The sequence below is a fragment of the Halichoerus grypus genome, chromosome 10, assembly GCF_964656455.1.
Source record: "Halichoerus grypus chromosome 10, mHalGry1.hap1.1, whole genome shotgun sequence".
Lineage (NCBI taxonomy): Eukaryota > Metazoa > Chordata > Mammalia > Carnivora > Phocidae > Halichoerus > Halichoerus grypus.
Genome location: NC_135721.1, coordinates 116,844,038 through 116,864,103, shown reverse-complemented (window position 1 = coordinate 116,864,103; position 20,066 = coordinate 116,844,038). Strand labels below are relative to the sequence as shown.

Here is a 20,066-nt window from a genome sequence, read left to right as displayed (position 1 = left end):
GGCTTGATCCCAGGACCCTGGGATCATGACCTGAGCCGAAGGCAGACGCTTAACGACTGAGCCACCCAGGCGCCCCGACTTACTGCTCCTTCCTAAGAAGGCACATATACTCGAGGAACTGGCTGGGAAATATAGGAGAAAGCAGACAATGATCTTTAAAGATCCATAAACAGGGGAACCTGGGTGGCTCAGTTGGTTAGGCGTCTGTCTTCCGCTTAGGTCATGATCCCAGGGTCCTGGGATCAAGCCCGGCATTGGGCTCCCTGCTCAGCAGTGAGTCTGTTTCTCCCTCTCCCTCTGCCCCCCTGCCTGCTTGTGCTCATGCGCATTCTCTCTCTCTCAAATAAGTAAAATCTTTAAAAAAATATTAAAGGGGCGCCTGGGTGGCTCAGTCATTAAGCGTCTGCCTTCGGCTCAGGTCATGATCCCAGGGTCCTGGGATCGAGCCTTGCATCGGGCTCCCTGCTCCGCGGGAAGCCTGCTTCTCCTTTTCCCCCTGCTTGTGTTCCCTCTCTGTCAAATAAATAAATAAAATCTTTAAAAATATAGGGGCACCTGAGTGGCTCAGTCGTTAAGCCTTCAGCTCAGTCTGCCTTCAGCTCAGGTCATGATCCCAGGGTCCTGGGATCGAGTCCCCCATCGGGCTCCCTGCTCAGCGGGAAGCCTGCTTCTCCCTCTCCCACTCCCCCTACTTGTGTTCCCTCTCTCGCTGTGTCTCTCTCTGTCAAATAAATAAATAAAATCTTTTAAAAAATATGTTTAAAAATATATATTAAAGATCCATAAACATACATATGATTTCTGGGATTAAGGTTAGATTTGACTCTGAGCTTCGCCATAGCCAACCCCAAAAGAGGGTAGATCAGAATGCAGTTCTCATTATCACAAAAGGAAGAGATTTGGGGCGCCTGGGTGGCTGCAATCGTTAAGCGTCTGCCTTCGGCTCAGGTCATGATCCCAGGGTCCTGGGACTGAGCCCCGCATCGGGCTCCTTGCTCCGAGGGAAGCCTGCTTCTCCCTCCCCCACTCCCCCTGCTTGTGTTCCCTCTCTCACTGTCTCTCTCTGTCAAATAAATAAATAAAAATCTTAAAAAACAAAAGGAAGAGATTTGTCAGTTCTGCAGGAAAGGCAGAAGTTTCCCCAGTACTAATTTCTAATCTCTCATCTGAGTCTTCTTTAGGACAGTATTTGTCAAGCTGCAGGTTAAAACCCCTTTGTGTTCCAAGAAATCAGTTTAGTTCAGTGGTTATAGAGCAGTGGATCTCAAATCTGGGTGGCCATCATAATCACCTAGAGGACTTAAAACAAAGAACTGGCCACACACCCATATTTCTTATTTGGTGGGTCTTGGGCAGGGCCTGAGAATTTACGTTTCCAACAAACTCGCAGGTGATGCTGGGGACTACACTTTAAGAACCACTGATCTTGGGGCACCTGGGTGGCTGTCAGTTAAGTGTCTGACTCTTGGTTTTGGTTCAGGTCATGATCTTAGGGTCATGAGACTGACCCTGTGTCCAGTTCTGTGTTCAGTGCAGAGTCTGCTTGAGAGTCTCTCTCTCCCTCTGCCCCTCCCCCTGCTCTCTTTCTCTCAAATAAATAATAATAATAATAATTATAGTAATAATTAAAGAAAAAGAACCACTGATCTAGGGAGCACCTGGCTGGCTCAGTTGGTAGAGCATGTGACACCTGATCTCAGGGTCGTGAGTTTGAGCCCCGCGTTGGGCAGAGATTACTTAAAAATATTTTTAAAAATGCTGATCTAGACCTTGGCTTCAAGTTGGACTCATCTGAGGAGCTTTATAAATTACTGATGCCTGCACCCAACTCCCAGAGTTTCTGGGGCTTGAACCTACAACCCTCATGGGGCTCCAACCCACAACCCTGGGATCAAGACCTGAGCCGAGACCGAAAGTCAGATGCTTAACCGGCTGAGCCACCCAGGTGTCCCTGAGTTTCTGATTTAATTGGTCAGGGGTGTGGCTTTGGCCCTAGAAGATATAAAAGCCCTCTTGGTGATTCTGATATGCAGTGAAGGTTGAGACCCCTTCATTTAGTGGATCTGGACCAGGGAGTGTTTGAAGGGCAGAACACATCAAGGTACATCACTGGGGTTGGGAAAAATGTTGTTTCATCCTATTTTTGTTTTAGGTAATTTTTTTAAAAATTATATTTATTTATTTTAACAATGAGTTTTGTTTTTGTTTTTGTTTTTTAAGATCTGTGTATTTTAGAGAAAGAGCAAGAGCATGAGCAGGGGGAGGTGCAGAAGGGGAGGGAAAGAATCCCAAGCAGAGCCCGACAAGTGGCTCGATCTCACAACCCTGGAGAGGGGGAGAGAGAAAAAGAATCCTCAGACTCCCCCCTGAGCACAGAGCCCAATGCAGGTCTCGATCCAGGACCCCGAGATCGTGACCTGAGCCAAAATCAAGAGTTGGCCGCTTAACTGACTGAATTACCCAGGTGCCCCTGATTTAGGTAATTTTAAGTGTGTCCTAGGTCACAGTGTAAAATTTCATACTGTGGTTTGTAGCCAAAAAATGTTTGGTGGCGCCTGGGTGGCTTAGTTGGTTAAACATCTGACTCTTGATCTCAGCTCAGGTCTTGATCTCAGGGTCATGAGTTCAGCCTCATGTTGGGCTCCACTCTGGGTGTGGAACCTACATTAAAAAAAAAAAAAATTGGCACTGCAGCTTTATGGGGCCTGAGTAACATCATAGAACACTAGTTCTCGGACTTTAGTGTACAAGAATTGTCAGAGAAAGACTCTTGGGCCCCTTCCAAATCTGACTATTTATTGGGCTCCGGGTCAGAAATCTGCTTCCTTCACAAGGTCTCTGGATGGTTCTTATGTTCTTTTAAGTGTGAAAACACAGTTCCATTCTAGGGGAACCAGAATTACGTAGTAAGAGACAATGTTTTTCCAGCTGCAAAATGCATCAACTTTTCTTTGCATCAAGGTCCAAATATACCTCTGGGAAGGGAATTCTTTTTTTTTTTTTTTTTTTTAAAGATTTATTTATTTATTTGAGAGAGAGAGTACATGAGAGGGGGGAGGGTTAGAGGGAGAAGCAGGCTCCTCGCTGAGCAGGGAGCCCGATGCGGGACTCGATCCAGGAACTCTAGGATCATGACCTGAGCCGAAGGCAGTCGCTTAACCAACTGAGCCACCCAGGCGCCCCTGGGAAGGGAATTCTACAGGGGAATTTGAGTCTGTGTGTGGACCGAGGAGGAAGGCCTGGGGTCTGTGAGCTCACAAGAACACTACTGAGAGTCGACTGGGGAGGGGAAGACCTCTCCATCTTCCCTAGGGTCCCTCTGGCTATACCTATTTATGTCCTAAGCCTGGGGAAAATCCATGGCAGAGCCTGAGTCAGGCCCCAAACCATGGTCTGTGAAGGGGCACTGACGACTTTGTGGAGGTCCCAGGACTGCTCCAAAGGTCAGCACCAGGGCCACCTCCCTGCTGTCCTGTGTCTCTGTTCTTTGGTGGGCGCTTTAAGGAAGATGACAATCAAGCCAGGCTTCCCACCACGGAGGGATTCACTTCTGTCCATTCTGTCAGCTGGGAAGCATTTGTTGAGCATTTCTTCTGAGTCAGGGCTGCTAAGTCATGGTTCTTGTCCTCAGGCTGCAGGCAGTGGAAGGTCCAAGGTGCAGCATCCCCAAGGCAGTCAGCTTCTCAGAGGCCTTAGCAGAGGAAGGTCAGGAGGGTCCTGCTAGGCCCACCTCCCACACACAGCTTCCAGTCTGATCCCTCATACCACTGTGGACCCCACCCCACTGCCTGGTATCATCATCGGAACACCAGGGAAAACATGGTGCCTGACCCCAGAGGTTCCTGCAGGCCAAGATGTGACATTGGCTATGGAGCTGGAGCTTTCTGGAATCCAGGACATTGTACCTTCCATGCCTTTTCCAGTGGGTCTCCCTCCAGCCCCTGCACCCAGCCACAGCTCCTACCATTCCTTCCCGCAGCCTCTCTTCTGGCCCACTGCCCACCAGAACATTCATGAATAAACCACCTTGCTCTTTCCACTGCTGCATCCTTCCACACTCCTCCCTCAGCCTTGGAAAGCCCTATCCTCCATTCTTCTACTTGGTGAACTCATACTCACCCTTGGTGACCCATTTCAATGTTATTTCCCCAGGCTATTTGCCACCATTTGCTCTCAGACCACTTCTGTAGCTAATGTAAACTTAGTTCTTAAAAGAAAAAAACAAAAACAAAACAAAAAACCAAACTAGGGTATGTGGTCTAAGAGCACAAGAACTAATATTTGAAATGGGGACCATAAAGGAAAATTCCAGCTGTGGGAAGTGCTGGCAGGACAGCACCTCCTTCCCAGAGTACGACGATCCATTTACCAACTGGGGCCTTGTGCAGGGCATGTAGTCAGTGCTCAAGGGATGTATACTGAGTAAATGAATGAGTGAATGAGTGCATGAATGGACATTGAGGGGAGGGGAAAGGATGAAGAGCTGGGGTAGACTTCCCCCCAATACCACGTGTTCACAGACAGTGGGAGGCGTGCAAATTGTGGCAAAACACTCCTCCCAACTGCTTGTAATCACGGCTCCGTCCAGCATTTATCCCAGAGATTCATTCATTCATTCAACAAATGGATATTGTGTGGTGACTCTGTGCCAACTATTGTTCTAAGCAGTGGGGATTCAACGATATAAAAAGCAAAATCCCTGCCCACAAACCAGTTGGCAAAATGGACCGTGAACACGTAAATACTGAAGTGTCTGACCATGGTAAGTGCCACATAGAAACAAGAAAGCAGCGTTAAGAGGAACAGGATCATGGGACGTGTGCAGCCAGAGGCCCTGTGGTAGATGCATCCTCAGCAGGGGCAGGTGTGCTGGGAATCAGCAATGCAAGGTCATTGGGAGTCAGGTCATGCAGGATGTTTCCAGGGTGGGGACTTGGGTTCTCAGTAAGGAGAACTCAGTAAGTGACATAAACCCATCCCTCCTGCAAAGAGAGGATTTGGGGGTGGGGTGACGAGGAAGCAGGAAGCCACCTGGGAGGTTGTTGCAGGCTCCGCCCAGGTGAGAAGTGGTTGGATTCTGGGTATGTTCTGAATGTAGCCAGTAGGGTTTGCTGTCAGGCTGTATGTGAGGTAGGAGGTAGGAGAGGAGGGAAGCGGTGAGCCTGACGCCACGGTTAGAGTTCAGTGACAGATGCACAGTGCTGCAGGTTTCTGAGGTGGGCAGATGGAGGAAGGGTACATCAGAACCATCCTTCAGCAGGCTCACGGTTGGTTATGTGTGTTTTGGGCTGAGGGACAGGCGATGGCAGAGCAGGACTCTTGGTGCCACAGAAGCACTGCTGCCTGGGCAAGCTTAGGGCTGGGGCTTCTCCGCAGCAGGGAAGGTGTTCTGGAAGGAAGTTGTCCGAGCAGAACTGAGTTGTAAAGGGAACTGGTGGTTACTCAGGTGGAAGGGTGTTCCCTACGAAAGGAACAGTGTGAGCAAAGGAGCATAGGCCTGATACAGGTTATTGGGTGCTTGCTACATGCCAGACACCGCTAAATGCTTTCCCTGCTTCACCACTTGAATCCTTGTGCTGATCTGATGAGACTGGGAGAATTGTTATCCCCCTTTACAGATGAGGAAACAGATCTGCGAGGTCAAACAATGTGCCTGGAGACACAGCTCGTGAGCATGGGGCAACAGGGGTGTTCTAGCATGTGGCTGTGTGTGGGCTTTGAACCCAGGGAGTCAGTTAAAGTGGAGATGTCCTGGAACTGGGAGAGAGCAGTAGGTATTTGGGACTGGCTGGAACATGCAGTGAGAAGGAACGCGGGATACCAGCCCAAGGCCAGTCACAGATGGCATTGGTAGGTGACCTGTCTCCACAGTGGGGTTGTCAACCCTACATGGTGTTGATGGAGCTTATTATCCCTGAGTCTACCAGCTAGATACTCAGTGTAGCCACCCTCCCCGGTTTTAGTAACTGTGGTGACAGTGAGCAAAATGAGGTGGCTGGAGAACCATGCAGAGGATATAGGGACTTGGTTACTTAGTTCAGGTGGGTTGGTTGGCCTTCAGGGCTTATTTCAGGAATTCAGCTCTTTTTCTTGCCTTATGGTACTGTCTAGGACCTCTAGTACAATGAATAAAGTGGTGAGAATGTTCTTGCTTTGTTCCCAATGTTAGGAAGAAAAATTCAGTCTTTCTTATTAAGTATGATATTACCTATAGATGTTTCACAGATATTCTATATCAGGTTGAAAGTAGTCTTCTGTGGTAGGCAGAGTAACAGCCCCCCCAAAGATGTCCAGGTCCTAATCTCTGGAACTTGTGAATATTATTACCTTACATTGCAAAAGGGAGTTTGTAGACGTGACTAAGTTGAGGATTTTGAGATGGGGCAACTGTCATGGATTATTCAGATAAGCCCAATGAAATCACAGGGGTCTTTATAAAACAGAGGCAGCAGGATCAGAGTTTGAAAGAGATTGGAGATGAATGTTACGCTGTTGGCTTTAAAGATGGAGAAAGAGCCATGAGCTAAGGGATGCAGGTGGCTTCTAGGAACTGGAAAAGCAAAAAATGGATTATCCTCTAGAGCTTGCAGAAGAAACAAATCCTGCTGACACCTTGATTTTAGTTCAGTGAAACCCATTTCAGATTAAGCCACTGAATTTGTGGTAATTTGTTATAGCAGCAAGAGGAAACTTACACCTTCTGTTTGTAGTTTTGTGGTGGTGGTTTTTTATCAGGATGAGTACTGAATTTTGTCAAATGATTTTTATACATTTTTTCAGGTGATCATGTTTTCTCTCCTTTATTCTATTTATAAGAATATATATATATTTTATATATAAAATATGTAATTTAATTTTTTTAAATTCCATTTTTTTTTAAAGATTTTATTTATTTGACAGAGAGTGAGAGAGCATAAACAGGGAGAGCAGCAGAGGGAGAGGGAGAAGCAGGCTCCCTGCTAAGCAGGGAGCCCAATGCAGGGCTCCTGAGCAGAAGGCAGACTCTCCCCTCCCCCTCCCCAAAATAAATGAATCTTAAAAAAAAAAAAAAAAAGGGTGCCTGGCTGGCTCAGTCGGTAGAGCATGTGACTCTTGATCTCAGAGTACTCAGTTCAAGCCCCACGTTGGGCACAGAGATTACTTAAAAATATGATAAACCTCAAACTAAACTGATAAAGGGAAAAAAAAAAGGCAATAAATTACCAATATCAGGGTGTAGAGCTTCCCCCCAAAAAATGGGGCGCCTGGGTGGCTCAGTTGGCTAAGCGTCTGCCTTCGGCTCAGGTCATGATCCCAGGGTCCTGGAATCTAGCCCCATGTCAGGCTCCCTGCTCCTCGCGGAGCCTGCTTCTCCCTCTCCCTCTGCCTGCCTGCTTGTGCACTCTCCCTCTCAAAAAAAAAAAAAAGGTTAAAAATATTTGCTAATGGGCACCTGGGTGGCTCAGTCGGTTGAGTCTGGCTTCGGCTCGGGTCATGGTCCTGGGGTCCTGGGATCAAGTCCCAAGTTGGGCTCCCTGCTAGGCAGGGAGCCTGCTTCTCCTTCTGCCCCTCCCCTCTGCTCGTGCTCTCTCTCCCCCTCTCTCAAATAATTAAAAATCTTTAAAAATATTTGCTAATTTTTCTTGTGATTTCTTCTTTGACTTCTGGGTTATTCCCAAGTATTTGGGGATTTTCCAGATATTTTGTTAATTTATAATTTTATTCTGTTGTGGTCAAAGAACATAACTATTTTTTTAAAGATTTTATTTATTTATTTGAGAGAAAGAGAAATTGAGGGAGAGATGGAGCAGGGGCAGAGGGAGAGGAAGCAGCAGACTCCCTGCCGAGCAGGGAGCCCAGTGTGGGGCTTGATCCCGTAACTCCATGATCATGATGGACCCGAAGGCACTCAACTGACTGAGCCGAAGGCACTCAACTGACTGAGCCACCCAGGCGCTCCCGCAACTATTTTTTTTTAAGATTTATTTATTTGAGAGAGAGAAAGAGGCAGCGCACAGGGAGGGGCAGAGGGAGAGGTACTGATTTATCTTTCCACCAGCACGGTAAGAGTTCCTCCTTCAGCACATCCTTGCGGGCATCTACTGACACGTTTTCACATTCTCACACTTCTGCCCACTTGAGTCTATAATAGCCACACTTAATAGTCATGTAAACTGTGCCCAGCCCTGTGCTGCGTGCTGTGTGAATGATCTCATTTCATCCTCACAAGAGCCCTATCAATTAAGAATGTGTGGTCATTTATGGCCAAGAGAGCAAGTCTTCGCCCCTCCCCTGTCCACTTCCCTTCTGTCTGGGCCCGGTAGCCATTCTCAGCTTTCTTCTCCCAACTTGGGTTGGGATGGGTCCCAGTAGGGCCTCAATCCTGCCCCGAACGCTTTCCTCCTCAGGTTGTTACTCCCTGTCAGTCCGCCTTAGCCGCCCTGCATCGTGGGACCGGATCAGACACTACAGGATCCAGTGCCTTGATAATGGCTGGCTGTACATCTCACCACGCCTCACCTTCCCTTCACTCCAGGCCCTCGTGGATCACTATTCTGGTATGGCCTTCCCATTAGACTGGGATGTGGGGTGCAGGGGGCAGACAGTTGTGCCCTTAGACACTTTACCTGCTGGAGAATATCCAGACAGGCAGAAGAGGGACCTCTCCATCTCCATGCCGGTTCCTGTGCTAAGAACATAGGCCGGGGAGCTCTGTCTTCATCCCATGCCCTGACAGAGCCACATAAACCTCCCATGTGGTTCTGAGTCCAAGACCTCAACGGCAGGCACAGTTCTCTCCACAGGAACTAGGCCCAGAGCTGTTGCTGTTGTGCGATTCAGTTGACTCAGCATTTCCGGGTGCCTGTCCTGTTACAGGGACTGGAGCACGCAGCCAGGAGGGCAGGGTCAAAGGGGCAGAAAGGAAAGACCACTCCTGGTAAAACTGGTCAGGTGTTTCCTAGAGGGTGGGTCCATGCAGTAGATACTGACAGAACACGTAGAGATGAAGTATTTTCTAGCTTTCTTCTTCCTAAAGCACTTTCCTAACCAGAAACTGGCACTCAAAGAGGTCCATCAAACTACCCAAAACCACAGCAAATTAAATCTTCAAAACCTAGCCTAGAATGACCTGATTGCATCTCAGCCCCTAGATCAACAGCTTGAGGCTTGTGCCCTGTCACTTTTTCTAAAATGTAATCTATACACCCAAAGTGGAGCCTGAACTCATGACCCTGAGATCATGAGTCTCTACCGACTGAGCCAGCCAGGTGCCCCCGTCATTCTTTTTTGACCATGCCTCCACCTGCCAAATGGGGAAAGCTGTCAGGGGGAGGGTGGGGGTTGTTAGGGAGGGTGTCAGCCATGTCAAGGGTCTAGGTCTCTTTCTCAGAGTTGGCGGATGACATCTGCTGCCTCCTCAAGGAACCCTGTGCCCTGCAGAGGGCTGGCCTGCTCCCTGGCAAGTCCCTACCCCTACCTGTGACTGTGCAGAGGGCACCACTCAATTGGAAAGAGCTGGACAGGTAAGGGGACCCCTGGAACATGAAGGCAGAACAAAGGAGAAAGAAGGACCCACTCCTGGGAACCCACAACCCCAAATGAGCCTGTCACCTTTGGGGACACTGGCGAGCCAGTGAGTACTGACTGACCTCGTAGAGACCAAGCCAGGCTCAGCAGAACTGTAGGGGGACTGGCAGGAAGGAGGAAGATGGAGTGGATAGAGGGCATGCCCAGATGCCAAAGATGGCCAGGATGGAAGGTCAGACAAGATGGGGTAGAACAGAAAGCACCAGTCCTGAATGAAGAAGTCAAGCTGGGGTTTTATCTGACAGAGAATGGGGAGCCACTGAGAGTTTTCAGGTAGTGTGAACTTGAACTGTGGTGAGAGCAGGGAGGAGGATGAGGCTCCTTGACCCAACTCTCTTCCCCTCTCCATAGCTCCCTCCTGTTCTCTGAAGCACCTGCCTTAGGGGAATCCCCTCTCCTCAGCGAGGGGCTCCGGGAGGCCATCAGCTCCTACATCAGCCTGAGTGATGACAGCTCCGTGGATGATGCCATGGCCAAAAGCAGAGGCCAAAAGGGAATCCAACGCTGCAGCACCTAGACCCCCAGCTCAGCTCAGCCTAAGCACTCCAGAGGCAAATTCAGGGTCCCACTTGTATCCTCTGCTCCTTCCTGTCTCAGCCCCAAGAAGTCACTTAACCCTCTCCCAATGCCATGAACCCACCTGCAACCTCTAGTTCAAGTACAGACCAGCTGAAAACAGGGACAGGGCTCCAAAGAGACTAGGCCTCTGGGGTTTGACACAATTTGACCTGAGTTTGGGATTTCCAGAACCATCTTCCTCCCCTGCCTATTGAGTCCCCTTCTACACCCCCACAGTTCCACCCACTAGGTAGAAACCACCACTAGCATCAAGAAGGAAATAAAAAAAACAAACATTTAAAGAGAATCTACAAGTCTCACTCAGAATACCATACTTCAGAAGGTAGGAGTGTGGCCTAGAAGAGACAGGAAAGCAAAGGGATGGATGTCTTCCCACAGCAACAGAACCGGAATGTCCAGCCTCCACCTGGCCCCCCAGAGCAAAGGGGACCTCTGACAGTCCAGGTCTCAAACAGCCCCATCAAACCTCTTCTCTGGACAGTCCTAGCTCCAAGATCTCTATTTCATTTTGTGGCTTATCATGTGAATCTGCCTAAGCTTTCCTGGCTACAGTGGCCTTGCCATCTTGTGGCCAAACACAAAATGGCACCTTCTGGGTCTAGCACACTGCGGTGGTCAGTCACGTCTCTCAGCACCGGGCAGGGGCATCAGAAGTCAGTAAGCCTCTCTCCACAAAGCCAAGGCCACAGCCTACACCAACTCTAGCCCTTGATTTCCCTGCTGCCCATTAAGGAAGACAGGCCTGGCTGGAGCTACTACAGGAGCAGGAAGAGGGATGAGGATGGAGGGTAGGGTTCTGAGGCTAGAGGTGATGTGGGAAAGGCTTTAATAGGTATCATCAACAGGTTCTCAATTAAAGATTTGATTTATTCAAGTACCCGAAAACGTTCTACAAGGAAAACTTATTAGATGCTGCTTGTACTGTGCTACGCACCACGCACATACTGCCACTCTGTTTTCAGAAGACTTGAAATGCCACTGATAGTTTAAAAACTGTACACCTGACGGAGAAGTGAGGAAGACAATTTAATGTTTCATCCGGATCCAGAGGTGCATCAAATTAAATGACAGCTCCGATCAGCAAACAGGTGTTTCATGATGATATCCAAGAAGGAATGGTTGGTGATGGACAATTCAGAAATGCTTCCCCAAAAGGCGGATGGTTCTTTAAAGTTTCAGATCACAACCCTTGCAGAAAACACTGATGCCCAACACAATGATTCTTGGTCCAGGAAACATGGGTCTTCCAGGTTCCACGTGGCTGGGGTGCCCCTACAATCATGTTTCTGTGCTGTAACTATGAGGGTCCTTTGGACCGGACAGAGTAGGTAGGGTCTGTACACCATCAGTCATAGTGGATGGCAGTGTAAAAAATGATCCAAATGACCTAGAGAGGAGATAAGCAATGGTCGTAGGTCACCTGGGTCAACACAGGCACCTATTCCACAAAACAAAAATGTCAAAAAATGTGTGCACAGTGGGCTTCCCAGGGGTTATTCAATGCAATCAGCCGGGAGGCCTAAATAAGTTCACTGAAATCAAGCTGTCTCTGACAGAGCCCAGGATCACCCACAGTGCTACCAAAGAGACCATGGACAAGCTTCCCTCTCAACCAAATAGCAACTGGAGCACCAGGGAGTGGAGTTATAGATGTGGAAATGATACAGGTAAAGGGTTAGGATTAGCAACAAATGTGAAAAACAAACCACCACCATACCCTGTCAGCTTCATATCAAATAAAGCAGAGGTTCTCAAAACTGGTTATTCACTGCAATCTCCTGGGACCTTTAATACATATGTATGCCCAGGCACCCCCGCCCAGAGATTTTGATTTTACTGATTTGGGCCAGAGTCTACAATTTTTTAAAAAAATTAATTTTGAGATATGATTCATATTTCATAAAGTTCACCTTTTAAAGTATTTAATAGAAAAAATATATATATATATACAATACAGAGGTTTTTAGTATACTCACAGAGTTGTGCAAAGATCACACTTATTCTGGAACATTTTCTTCATCCTCAGTTTCTTCCCATTTCCCTGTCCGTCTCCCCCTCACCCCCCCCCACCCCCCCCCCCCCGTCACTGGCTACCACTAATCTACTTTTTTATCTGTGTGGATTTGCCTATTCTGGACAGTTTACATAAATGGAATCACGTAACATGTTTTGTGTCTGGCTTCTTTCACTCAGCATAACGTTTTCAAAATTCATCAAAGTTGTAGCCCCTACCAGTACTTTATTCCTTTTTATGGTCGAATACCATATGGATATACAACATTTTATTATCTACTGACCAGGTGATGGTTGTTTGCGCTTTTCCAGCTATTATGAATGCCATAAACATATTTGTAAATGTTTCCTAGTTTCTACTATGCAACCACATTTGAAAATCAGATGTAGAAGCTGGTGACAGGCCCTGGGTGTGTAGACCAACAGGGAGACTACAGTGTACCACACCACATCTTTTGTGACAACTGGATTGATGGAGGAAATGCCCTCCAATCCCTGGAGCCTTTTGGAAAATGGTACACCCCAATCACAAAGTGTAACCCAATCAGTGTGCTCCCCTTGAGAAACAACAGGATTTACTATATAACTATCAGCTATACATACCATGAACAAGGCAAAAGATGTCATAAACCCTTCTTTTGTGAGCTCCCATGTGCCACCATATTCTTCCTCATCTATCTGTAGGTAGTTGCTGAAGTAGAGATACAGGACTCCTGCATTGATCAGGCAGAATCTGGAGGGAGGACAAGCACCGAACACAAACTATGAGCTCAGAAGACTTAGAACTCCACTACCACAGTCCAGCCCTACCAGGACACTCACTGTTGCACAGTTAAGTATTTGTATTATGGGGGCAAGTGAAAAATAATACATGGACCTAGACCCTCAATGGAACTGCCCAGTGGTTGAGCTAGAGACATAAAAAGCAACTTTTTTTAGATGCCCAGCAAAAATTTTTTTAAAAAATTTAAAAGCACACAAAAGTTCTCCAAGCTCTCTCAGAGTAAGAGAGAATAGTAGCCAAACCATCCCAAACCAGGACTAGTACCTGACATGGGCCTCCAAGTAGCTCCAGCTGGGGCGGGGTGGCCATGGGACAAATACATGTCAGGCTGCTGCTTCATGGCCTAGTGGAACAAGCAAGCATCCTAGAGCAGCTCCTGCACTCATTCCCAATGGGAGACCATTCCCAGATATCCACCGTCTGCTACTGCACTTGATGCACAGGTGAACACTGACTTCCTGCTCTACCTCAGCTATCTATTAGGAGGCCAAAAACAGCCGGGAGCATGGAACTGAAACCACAGGTTCGTGAGCACCTCCAGGAAGGTCTCTGATCCCCCATGTTGTATTATTTAACTAATGAAGCATTTAGAATGCAGTGAAGTGTAATGTTATCACCCTGATCTACTTATCTCTTGGTACAGTCATCATGTAGAAATTTTTGTAAAGTGATCAACACTTTATGATCTTCCAAGTTACAGCATCTAATCTAATGGGGGACTGTATGTTTTAGGCCACACTGCTCCTGAAGGCTGGGGTGGGGAAAATGCAAAGAACTAGTTCCTCGTAATGGATGAAGTGTGGGCTGGTGTGGGGCAGGGCAGTACGATGACGCTGAGGAGTGTCCATCAGTATAAGGGGTAGGGGGCAGACCCTGGGGCTGTTTGAGCTGAGACAGAGTATACATACGTCAGAAGTCTAGTTTTTTTGTTTTTGTTTTAAAGATTTTATTTTTAAGTAATCTCTATACCCAACCAGGGGCTCGAACCCATAACCCTGAGATCAAGAGTCGCATGCTCTACTGGCTGAGCCAGCTAGGCATCCCAGAAGTCTAGTTTGTGAGGAGAGTATACGCTTTCTCATGAGTTGGGGGAACAGGAGCTGGGAGACTGGTTTAGACTTCTACCATGTTTTATGACATGAGCAGAAATAAAGCTTGAGGACAGGGACTGGGAAAATGGCTGAATGGGGAGGTAAGAGACTCAAAGTCTTCAAGCCTAAGGGTCTGGGAGTATAATGGTTCCAGTAACAGGCAGGGAGTCAGGAAGAGCAGGTTTTTCTTGGATTTCACACAAAATACAGTCCTTGGCTTGGTCATGTTGTGGCCACATCCTTATCTTCTGCCAGAAATCTTGGGACCTAGCCAATCTGGCTGCCTCTCTCTGTCAGGAGTTTCATTTTGTTTTGTTTTTGAAAGACTGATTTATGTATTTTAGAGAGAGCACGCATGCGTGAGCGGGAGGAAGGGCAGAAGAGGGAGACAGAATCCTCAAGCAGACTGCCCACTGAGCACAGAGCCCAATGCGGGGCTTAATCCGAGGACCTTGAGATCATGACCTGAGCTGAAATCCAGAGCCAGGCGCTCAACCAACTGAGCCCAGGTGCCCCATGGAGATTCATTTTGGACAGGCTGTTAGTGGTTCCAGACAGAGATTACTAGCAGAACTCAGAAATGTTACTCTGGGATTCAGCTAATAAGCTAGGGCTGGAGAATGGCTGAGACTCATTGTGAGTCTCTGGCTATAAAAGTGGTTGCTTAGTGATATGATATAGGGAAATATAAGGAAAAGAGGAAATAAGGGATGACAGAGAGAAAAGAGCTAACTGGGCCCCTGCCTTCCAAGGGTCACACACTAAGTAGCAAGTGAAGTCACAGAAACAAAGGCCTTTAAACGTCTAGTGGTCAAGGGGGAGGGCTCAGGAAAGGACTGGAGGGGCTCAAACTGAGCTTTAAAGATGGGTATACATCCAGGGGCGCCTGGGTGGCTCAGTCGTTAAGCATCTGCCTTCAGCTCAGGTCATGATCCCAGGGTCCTGGGATCGAGCCCTGCATCGGGCTCCGTGTGCCACAGGAAGCCTGCTTCTCCCTCTGCCACTCCCCCTCCTTGTGCTCCCTCTCTCGCCATCTCTCTATCAAATAAATAAATAAAATCTTTAAAAAAAAAAATTGGGCATAAATCCTGTATTGTAAACGGGAGAGAGAATTACACAGATGTATAGACAAAGAAATGAACGTGGATTTGGGGTGGGGGAAAAAACCTTACAAAGACTCTCCAATGCACTTTTAAAACTCTATCCTAAAAATTCAGAATTTTAACAAAATAATGAACCTCTAACAAATACTCTGATTTCAGGGCTGGGAGGCTACATGACAACAGTAAGGTATGACCCTGCTTTCAAAGATCGATGGGAATTCATTACAGGTTTTAAAAAATTTTAACAAGCATTTACTGAACACCTATTAATCATTATGCCAGGCTCTATGAGAGACAGAGAGGCAAGAAGGGATGACGCAAAACCTCTGCAGAGCAGAACCACCACTCAGTTCTCAGGCAAACTATAAATAATGAGAACGGAGAAAATGGTTTTATCTTAATATGCCCTCACTGTCGCCACACCAGAAATGAAGAGAAGCCAAGGTGGAGCCCAGACAGAGGGTAGTTAAGGCACAAAGTGGAGAGAAGAGGGTCACCAGAATGGAGCACCAGAGCAGTCCTGCCCTAAGCCCAGGCAACTGGGTCAGGCAGATGGAAGAGAGGGAGTGTGTGTGGAAAAATCAATGTCCTTGGGCCCTCTCCAAGAGCAAGGGAAAAGGTGCCAACCAAAGGAGGAAGGGATTTGTTTGGAGTGAGAGAAACTGGCTCTGGCAGGACAGCATGGGACCGAACCCCAGGAAACAGGCAGTCCTGAGAACGCAGCACTATGGGTGAGCCACTCCAAAGCGAATTCACTCCCAAATACCTCCTTTCCTGTTTTCTCAATAGCCATTTTTAGCACTCTTTGTAAAGCTAATCATATGACTGCAGTGAACCATTTATGGAGTGCAATATGATGTACTAAGCACTACATTTAGGAATTTATTTGCATTATTTAGTTCACACATCCATCTTATGAGGAGGGCACTTTAGTGCCCCCTTTTAATGATGAGAGAATGGAAGCTCAAGAGAGATGAGCCCAAAATTATGTAGCTTGAAAGCGGCAGAGCTGGAACTTGAATCCAGAGCTTTTTACAGTTAAAAGAAAAAAAGAAAAAAAGAAAAAAGAGATCTCTAAGCAGCTTAACTCTTCTGCCACAGTGGGAAGGATACTAAACTAACTCTGGTCTTTGTTATATTATTCCTAGATTGGGTGACTTCAGAGAACTCTCTTAGGAATCCTGCAAGATGAGATGGGGGCAAGGGGTCTGAACCAGTGTTCTTCTCTCCTAGAAAAGTGGCCTTGGGAAGATGAGAGACTCCCTCTTGTCTTTAGACTGCCTTCCCCCTTTCTCTGACCTTTCCTCTTATCTGCCTTTTCTTTCACAGAAAGCTCAAATGGGATGACCAACATTCTGAAGAGTATCTATACACTTCCTCCAACTAGGGAAGACCTATGAACCCCAGGTCCTGTGTCTCCTCACCATCACTCAGAACTCATCACATGTCCACTCCATCAAGGTTAGGCAGAGCATAACATAACTCCTTTCCTTAGACAAATGTTTTGCTCAGTATCATAAATCAAAAACTTTTTAGTTAGGAGACTGTACATTCCTTTTGGGTTATCTTCTGAGAAAATAAGGAACTCAAATGAATTTGAAATCTATTTCACCCTTTTCACCCTAGAGTGAGGGAATAAGAGATGTGATCACCCCTAAAACAACCAATGTGATGTTCCATGGTTAAGGATCACAGTTCCTGTGTGAAAAAAAAAAAAGCTCACAAGCTTGCCTGTCCATTTCCCATTGTAGCTTACCCACAATTCCTATCTTGAGACAACTCCTACACATCCTTTTTTTTTTTTTTTTTTTAAAGATTTTATTTATTTGACAAGAGAGAGACAGTGAGAGAGGGAACACAAGCAGGGGGAGTGGGAGAGGGAGAAGCCGGCTTCCTGCGGCGCAGGGAGCCCGATGCAGGGCTCGATCCCAGGACCCTGGGATCATGACCTGAGCCTAAGGCAGATGCTTAACGACTGAGCCACCCAGGTGCCCCTCCTACACATCCTTTTAATTCAGTCTGGTAGGCATGTGCACTCATCATTTTCAGTTGCTTGTTAACAAGCTGAGCCAAGACCAGGGTAAGTGTCAACTGTGCTACCACTGGCCATCGGAACACAGTAAAAAGTGGACGGCCCAACCCTCTACTTTCTCATTGCTTTTAAAAAGTAGGAATCTGGGGGCGCCTGGGTGGCTCAGTTGTTAAGCGTCTGCCTTCGGCTCAGGTCATGATCCCGGGGTCCTGGGATCGAGCCCCGCATGGGGCTCCCTGCTCAGCAGGAAGCCTGCTTCTCCCTCTCCCACTCCCCCTGCTTGTGTTCCCTCTCTCACTGTGTCTCTGTCAAAAAAAAAAAAATCTTTAAAAAGTAGGGATCTGAAATAACTTCTGTCAAAGCCAAGATCCAAGACATCTAGCACAGTGCCAGTCATAAGGGAGTGGTCATCAAGTATAGAAGTTCCTCTACTTTCCAAATTTCCACTGGTACAAAGGTCATGCCAGAACTAGATGCCTGCCACCAACAGGCAATGCAGTAGCCTCTTGCATGAGATCCCTTTGGACCCATGAATGAATAGACTGGCCCAGTCCAGTGTCTGGAAAGATAACATGTCTAAGCTAAGATGCTCCCAGGCCTGCTGAACTGAGGAGTGCTGCACCAGACCCAGGAGTGCCATCATGGGGCTACTTTTTTGCCTTTGTAACTTCTCTCACACATACACACACAGTCATCTTTTTAAAAAAACAAAAAACAAAAAAAAAAACCCTACATATATATAGAGAGATATATAACATACATACATATATACTTATTTTATCTATATATATATATATCCTCCAACTTAGCAATGGCCTTTTCCATAAAAAGGAAACAAAATCTCTATTTGAAATGATATCATGAAAATGGAACATACCCAAGACTTACCCTGCTATTCCCAAGAAACCCCGCAATGGTAAGACTCCCCAAATGACACCTAGGACCACAGCAATGATCTGTCGGAACCAGTAGATCACATCTAAAAATTCATCCTGTAGAAAGAAAGAGAATGCATGCATTATCTGCAGTGGGAGCCACATGCGAGCCTCTGTAATAGGTGAGGAATAAAAAAGCTTTCTGCCATAAACACATCTTCCAGAGAAATTTCTCCAAGAGCAATAGTATGTAGTTTTCTCATCTTCACCTCTTATACTAAAACATGCTTTAAAAACAAAAAATGATATACTTAGTTCTCTTAAGTGATGACTTCCGGGCCTGTATGCTAAGTAAAAATTTTAGAAAAATTATTTACTTTTTTTAGAAGCTTCAAAAATGAAATGGCTTGTGATGAAATGGCTGTGATAGTAACTGTGCTACTGGCCACAGAACACTCTTGTCCAACCCTCAGAGGAGAGATCTAGACACACTACCCATAGGCAGAAGGGCTATTAACCTACTCAGCACCATCTTCCTGCACACTGAATTTGGCGTAAGTCACAAAGAAGAAAGGAATTAGAAACAGAAGTGCTGAAGGCTGGTCCCAGCATATCTGATTTTCATACAAGGACACTGAAGACTCAGGTTTCTGACCTGCCCCAGATTGCAGAAACCAGTCCTTGTACAAGAACGAAAGAAAGAAATGACACAGCAGATCAGAAAGGTTTTACAAGAACTGGGCAGGGCTGGGGGCAGGACAAGGGCACCTTCAGGAAGTACCTCCCATTCCCCCCACCCCCCCCTTAAAGGAACTCCAGGAAGGAGAACCCACTTCATCAGTCCAGAAAAACAAGGGAAAAACTGCAAATAATAACATTCGTTTCAGGCCAACTGGAATCAAGCTGTGTTGGTCCCTTCCAGATCATGAAGCAGCGTTGGGGAGTGCCTACACCCAGATCTTCTGAAATTGTGTGACCAGTGAAAACATCTTGAAGCCCCAGCCGTTTCTCACAAACAGTTGGTGGTTTCCCCCTCTCTCCCTCCCTCTCTCACACACCTCTGAGAGGTGGTCTCAGTCTCCCCTCTCTCGCAATTATTAAAGCATTTGGTATCTCTCATCCAATAAAAAAGCAATGGCAGCTCACCTTTAGTGAGCCTCATCACGTGCTCAACGCTTTCCTGCACCACGGTACCCCACTTCAGAGCTGTTCTGAGAACTGAGTGAGATAATGCGTGGAGAGAGCACCCGGCAGAGTCTTCAGTGGAAGACTGTTACCGTTACTGTTCGTGCTAACGACCGTATTAAGCAGTTAATTCGGAAAAGATTAAGTCACTTACTGAAGATCCTACTGGCAGTAAAAGGCGGAGGTCGAATTCAGCTCACTCTCGCCGTTCAGGCACACGCCCTGCCCGCGGGTGGCAACTCCTGTGCCCCCTCCTCGCTGCTTCCCGCGTGACCCAGGCGGCTTCACGCTTAGGCCACTCCGCGGTGAGCCCCGTGCCCGGCTGTCAGGCCCGCCGGGCCCGCCAAGTTCGCCCCGACACCTTTGTGCCACCCGCACCCCACCCACCTCCCCACGCCAAACACTCGGCCGCGCCCAGAGCGGGCAGGGGCAGGCTCGGGCCTGTCCATTCGTCCCCGAGTCCCAGCCGGCTCCTCGAACCTGCGCCCTCGCCAGGTCCCACCGCACCTTGTCCTCCCAGGCCGCGTCGCTCCGCAGCACCTTGCTCCAGACAGAGACTTTAAGGGCCCCGTTGGCCAGCTGCGGCTGAGGCGGCTCCTCCTTTCGCCGCCCGCCGCTCATCCTCCCGTCGCGCCGCCCGGGCCGGGCCAGGGGCGCGCGGGCCAGGCCAAAAGGTGTCGGGCTCTGGGGTCGCGCGTCACTGCGCGCAGGGCGGCGGCGGCGACAGCGACAGAATCAGTGGTCAGGTTCGGTAGCGCGTTGCGGCTGCCTTCACTCGGCCAAAACGCCGGGTCGGCTCGCTCGCTCGCTCGCTGAGCCGAGACCTGGCGCTGCGGA

General features: G+C 47.7%; 2 protein-coding genes across 3 annotated transcripts in view; one reads left to right on the top strand and one right to left on the bottom strand.

Annotated features, from left to right (window-relative positions):
• The window catches only part of SLA2 (Src like adaptor 2), a 23,828-nt gene extending 11,519 nt beyond the window's left edge, over positions 1-12,309 (top strand). For both annotated transcript variants that reach the window (XM_036108067.2, XM_036108066.2), the window contains 3 exons: positions 8,388-8,537; positions 9,371-9,503; positions 9,919-12,309. In XM_036108067.2, the coding sequence (XP_035963960.1) occupies positions 8,388-8,537; positions 9,371-9,503; positions 9,919-10,084 (449 nt within the window). In that variant the 3' untranslated portion in view covers positions 10,085-12,309. The remainder of the gene's footprint in view (positions 1-8,387; positions 8,538-9,370; positions 9,504-9,918) is intronic.
• RAB5IF (RAB5 interacting factor) lies at positions 11,394-20,038 on the bottom strand. The gene is made up of 4 exons (XM_036108070.2): positions 19,737-20,038; positions 18,058-18,161; positions 12,763-12,892; positions 11,394-11,533 (listed from the first exon to the last, which is right to left on the bottom strand). The coding sequence occupies exons 1-4, from the start codon at positions 19,848-19,850 to the stop codon at positions 11,492-11,494; spliced, it is 390 nt and encodes a 129-aa protein (XP_035963963.1). The 5' UTR covers positions 19,851-20,038; the 3' UTR covers positions 11,394-11,491.
• Between the last annotated feature and the right edge of the window lie 28 nt (positions 20,039-20,066).